Here is a 5,784-nt window from a genome sequence, read left to right on the forward strand (position 1 = left end):
GCAAATTTCTTTATCTTTAAAAGAAGAAGAAGAGGAAGACGAAGAGGAAGAGGAAGAAGAAAAGAAGAAGAAGAAAGAAGACGAAGAAGAAGAAGAAGGGAAGAAGGGGAAGAGGAGGAGGAGGAGGAAGAGGAAGAAGAGGAAGAAGAAGCGGCAAGTAAGCAAGAGAAGCAATGGGGATTTTAGGAGGTGGCTCTGCAGAAGCCAGTCCTTGACACCATCTTCAACAATCCTGGCCTTGCTGAAGCAGACTAGGGGCTTCGCCGAGGGCTGGCCCCACCTGAGGCTGAGACCTCTATATGCCTTGCGGTTTGAAATATTTGACAAGACCCCCACAGGGGGCCTTGGGAACCTGGACTTGAGGACCAGGAGGATTAGAGGACTGTGCCCCTTCTCTCCACTGTCATTGAAGTAAAGCTCTCGGTCAAGTTCACCAGCAGGGAGATTAGCTTGAAGACAATGTTGTCCCAAATACAGACAGGGATCTTCGGAGTCAAGATTGCTGTGGTCGCCAAGTGAGAGGGGAGAGCCTTCGGCTTGCCCAGTGAGGGTGCCTGTGCCTTTATTTCTGCAGGATAGAGCGTGTGTGGGTGTCTCCTCTCTGTGCGTGGTCACTGCACAGTGAGGTCAGACCCCAGGGAACAGTTTAGCTACCTCCTGTGTTTACTCAACACCAGGTCAGGAATGTCCTTGTCGCCTTGCTTGGAAGCAGTAGTCTGGCTCCGGAAGCTGCCTGAGTGCAGGTTTTCTGCCCTCACCTGGGATTTGTCATGGTCCTAGGCTCCTGTTAAATGGTCCTAACACTGCCCCTTTGTCTGGAGTCAGCTGCCAAGAGAAGCCAGTTTGTTGGTTTGAGAGCAGTTCTTGCAGACACAGACCACATCTTCTGAGAATTCTTTGCTTCCCCAGGATGGAATCCGGTTGGGCCCCTGAACTTCCTGGTCATGTGGGCCAGGCCGCCATCCGTCACACACTGGAATCCTTTCTGTGTCTGAACCCCACTCCCCACCCGCGACTGTACGGCAGCCACTTGCAGAGCACTCTGGAGAGTTCTGGGCATGAGCAGCGAGGACCCCATCAGCAGCTCCCCCACATAGGCACTGCTAATAAGGGCGGCTTGAGAAGCAGCTTTATGTGCTCCTAAGTCCAGTTGCAAAACAGAGCTAAGGTTAAGGTCTCAGCACAGCACTGTCTTTTATCTTTGAAGTGTTCTTACTCTAGTGTCCTGTGTGGGGGTATTGAAATTGTTCATTGCCAAGAGTCAGAGGAGAAAAGCACGTAGCTTCGCAGGACTTGGAGCAGTGGTTCTGAGACAGCACTTCATTCATTTGTCCAATGTGTCCTAAGGCCTGGGCCCGTGGCAGGGGTCAGGGAATTCTCCTCTCACACAGCACCTGGGTGGCAGGACCAACACCGGGTCTGATCTCCCAGCTGGGAGCAGAGGCTGCTAACCCCAGGCCTGGAATCTTTCAGATGCCCTTCCTGTGCTGACTTGACTTAGACAGGCCTCCTGAGCCTCCCCGAATGATCATGTGTGACTCGCCGGGGGTCTGGATGCTTCAGCCTCTTAGAAAGGTCCTGAGAAACTACATGCAACGAGGACTGAGCTTGCAGAGGGAGGGCAGGCATGCACAAGGCTCTGCGTGCAGCCCCAGACCTGGGCACCTACATCACCCTCCTCAGCCCCACTCTGGGTGTGCAGATAAGGGCAGGTCTCCTGTGCTGCAGCTCAAGCAGGGCTGTCAAGACACTGAGAACATTTCCTTTTCCCACAGGAGACAGAGGTCCAAGTTGCCCTTTGTCTTCCACCAATGTGTGGAGTAGATCAAGCATCACAGCATGAAGGAGGTGGGCATCTACTGCGTGTCTGGAGTGCCCACGGACACCCAGGCACGGAAGGCAGCCTTTGTCACTAGCTGGATCGGGTCGTGATGGTGGTGTGGGCGTCAGTGTCCACGATGAGATATCACAGCGCTCCATGGCCGGGTCACGTCACATTCTTCACTGTGTCTTTTCTTCATTTACTGTTTTATTATTTTTAAGAAAGAGAAGACAAGAATTGTAGAAGGAACTTCTGTAGAAGCCAGTCCTTGAACCATCCTACCCACCCATGCCGCTTGCTTGGTGGACCAGGGGCTGCTGGGGGGCCTTGGCCTTCCTGCATTGAGGGTGGACATAAGGTGGGGAAGCCTGGGACTCAGTGTGTTCTGTCTACTGTCCAGTGTGCGGATGTGGCGGCAGAGGGCACTGATGGGACCCAGTTCAGGCCGGGGCTGCACCATCTTCACCTCCATCTCACCACCCCTCAGGGGGTATGAAGGACCTGGACCTGCCCTAAACACCAGGGGAGGGCACTGAGAACCCAGAGTGTCCTTGTCCAGCAACTTCAAAGCAATAGGACTTTGTGCCTCTGATATTTCTTTGGGACACACACCAGCCACCCAGACCAGGACCCCTAGAATGCTCCGCACCCCTGGGTGGGCCGTGCGATAGTTTCATTCCCTCTGGGGGCGCAGGATGGACCTGGCCTATGGTGGGAGGTCAGCTCCAGTGGCCAACTGGATTCAAAGGAAGACACTGGTTCAAACACTGAAGCCCATCGGGTTCTCCCACAGCCTTCCTGCTGTCAGAAGACTGGTACAGGGGTGGTTGCTATGATCAGGGCAGAGCCACCCGATTCCCATGCAGGCTCTGAGTCCTGCCGCACTGGCCTCCTCCTGGACGTCACATTGGGCCAAGCAGGGGAGAAATATGGGGATGCACACGCCCCTCCATCATCTCTACACAGACACAGAACCACGCACAGCTCTTGGGAGGAGGAACATGAGCGGCTCAAAGCCAGGGTGGGACCCGCAGGACAATGGCCAGCATGGCAGGGACGGTGCTTTAGCCAAGGCAAGGATGGCTGGAGACCCACTCGGGATCCTCAAGGAGGCGGCAGCACTTCCATGTTCTTTGCAGATAACAGGGATGTGTCGATGGTGATGAGTGAGATGGACGTACACGCCATCGCAGACACGCTGAAGCTCTACTTCTGTGAGCTGCCCGAGCCCCTCCTCACTGACAAGTTCTAAGCAACTTCGATGAGGGCATCGGTGAGCACTGGAGGGCTTGGCGTCATAGAAGGCGGCTCCATGTGCGCTGCTGCCATTGGGGGCTGTGGAAAGTGAGGTGTGGGAACCCAAGCTGCGTCCTTTCTGCCATGGTCAGTGTTTTAACCAAGCTCAGAAAGCGGGGGTCAGAACCGAGGCTGTCGTGTAAGTCCTCGTCTGTTCCCAGAGGACTCTTGTCCTATTCCTCAAGGAGACCAAGAGAGTAAAATGCTCAGCACTGCTGTGCTGTGGGGTCCTAAAGTCTGCTGTCCCCCTTCCACAGACCAGGGCTGAACGAGGGTCCCCAGGTGCTCTAGCTACGGGTCCTGGCCCAGTCAAGCACAGGATCAAATCTGGCCTGACCCTGAGTCAACCTGGAGGCTGATGTCTAAGCAGGGCACTGGTGCGTGTGGCCCTATGCCCTCTGCATGACCCTTAGGGCAGGTCTGCCTCCTGGGCCCATGCACAGAGGACCTGCTCTACCAGCCTGAGGTGCCCCTGTGGAGTCTAGGGTGAAGAGAGGGTCTCTGCATAGTTTGTGGGGCTGGGGCCACCCACCTCCCACCTCCTTGTGTCCCTCACTTCCCTTTTTCATTTTATGCTGAGCCTGCACTACTCTGGGCTGCCCTCGGGAGGGGGTGGCAGCCGCAGTTTCCCACGGGCAGCTCTGCCCATGAGCCACTGCTCTCACGCCACCTCCTGCTGCTGTTCTCCAGTTGCTGCTGACCCCTGTGAGGCAGAGAAAAGGCATTCAGGTGGCTCATACCCCACACTGGCGCCCTTCACAGGGTCCTCATTGGGGGCCAGCGCAGTGGGAGTGAGGATGATGACGAGCCTGGGCTGTTCAGGAACACGAGTCCCGGGTGCTCCATGTCACCACCTCGGGAGAGGTCTCCAGCTTGTTGTGACCATGAAGAGTAACCCACAGACTTCTGCAGGAATTTCAGACCCCGCTGCAAAGGAGAACTCCATGCTTACCCTGCCCTTGTCCCCGCTGGAGGCCAACCTGCTCACCTTCCTTTTCCTTCGGGACCACCTGAAAAGGTAGCCCGGCTCTCTCATGGCCGCCCAGGGAGGGCTGCAGAAACCCAGGCCACAGGGTGCCCCCCTGCTCACATCAGACCCCCAGTACCGAGGACCTTTTCCCCCAACCCATCTACCGCCCCTCACTGCCTCTGGGGACCAGCGCCACTGCCACCCCCGCCCCAGCCTCTCCTCTTTGCCCTGCTCCCCCCTCTGCACTGTGGCTTCACAAAGAGCTCAGAGCTTTGGCCAAGGCCAGCAGTGCACTTGAACCCCCCAACTCCCTCACTTCCCGACCGTGGAGGACACCTCCCCACCAGCCCAGAGCTAACCCCTCGTCCTGGGCCACTGAGACCCACAAGTACCAGGGCTGGAATCAGCTTGCAGCACAGCCAGGGTCGAGGTCGCTCCCTCCCTGAGGACTCCAGCACGGCCCAGCCCCTCTGCCTCCTTCCGGGTGGTGGCGTAGAAACAGCACCCTCTGCTTCGGTCCTCGACAGGGTGGTAAGAAAAAGGCAGTCAATAAAAGTCCGTGCACAACCTCGCTATGGTCTTTGGCCCCACACTGCTCCAGCCTCACAGAAGGAGAGTGAGCTTTCTGCCAATCCCAGCCGCCCATCACCATGACTGACAGCTGGTCCTTGGAGGTCTTGACCCACATGTGGGAAGACAGGCTCCATCCAGCCCATGCCACCCCGACCTGACAGAGGTGGCCTCTGCCTGCCACACCCTCGTCCTGCCCTGCCCAGCTCCCTACTTGCATTGTCTGTGGTGGTGCCTGAGATTCAGAGAGAGGCACTTGCCCAGGTCTGCATGGATGAGAGTGTTGGGGGGGCCCAGGCCACCTCTTGGTCCTGCACCAGCACCCCCTTGCTAGGGACTTAAAACTGCCCCGAGTGTTCGGATGTGGAGGCTCATGCCTGTAGTCCCAGCACTTTGGGAGACGGCAGCAGGCCAACTGAACCCAGGTGTTTGAAACCACTCTGGACAATGCAGCAAACCTCATCTCTAGAAAAGAGAAAAAGAAAAATGAGTCAGGCTTTGTGGCACACACCTGTAGTCTAGCTACTGGGGAGGCTGACACGGGAGGATGGCTTGAGCCTGGCAGTTAGACGCTGCAGTGATCCATGATGGAGCCACTGTATTCCAGCCTGGGTGACAGAGCAAGTCCCTGTGCACCTCTAAAATAACCTCCCAAGTCATGCCTAGTCTGCATCCGCACCCCCAACTCCCCGTCTCAGTGTAAAGGCTTCATGGCAGCAGCAGAGGCCCCAGCACCTGAGCTGGACTAGGGGCTAAAGATCACCAGCTGTGAGCACCCTCTAAGCCTCCCTCCTCTTTCCCACTCTTTCCAGCAGGTCCAGGTGCTGCCGTACTTCCTGCAGCTGGAGGCCATTCCTGCCCCAGACACTCAGAGACAGAGCATCCTGTTCTCAACCGAAGTCTTAAGGCCCCTGTCCATCTCCAGAAGGCAGATAGACATCCCTGAAACCTCTGGATAATCGGACCATCTGTAGAGTGGGAAGCAAACCTTCCTGAGGTGTCTTTGGGCCAGCCCCAAGCATCAGGCTGTCTGTCAAGGGACAGTGAGACAAAGCAGAAGGACAGGTGGCCTGGGGGCATCCTGGCCAGGTCTGGGAGCCCCAGACTGGCCTTAAACTGCGGTTTT

The 5,784-nt window shown here is 56.7% G+C and overlaps 1 protein-coding gene across 1 annotated transcript; it reads right to left on the reverse strand.

Moving 5' to 3' along the window:
• Window positions 1–1,712: 1,712 nt before the first annotated feature.
• LOC116546697 lies at window positions 1,713–5,158 on the reverse strand. Its single transcript, XM_032272893.1, is given in 8 exon segments — window positions 1,713–3,821; window positions 4,481–4,620; window positions 4,622–4,688; window positions 4,691–4,729; window positions 4,732–4,792; window positions 4,794–4,838; window positions 4,840–4,949; window positions 4,952–5,158. Coding segments are annotated over 8 exon segments (858 nt in total). The 5' UTR covers window positions 5,034–5,158; the 3' UTR covers window positions 1,713–3,507.
• Window positions 5,159–5,784: the final 626 nt, after the last annotated feature.

Source organism: Sapajus apella, unplaced genomic scaffold (assembly GCF_009761245.1).
Source record: "Sapajus apella isolate SASKATOON/1434 unplaced genomic scaffold, GSC_monkey_1.0 scaffold1236, whole genome shotgun sequence".
In the NCBI taxonomy this organism is placed as follows: Eukaryota; Metazoa; Chordata; class Mammalia; order Primates; family Cebidae; genus Sapajus; species Sapajus apella.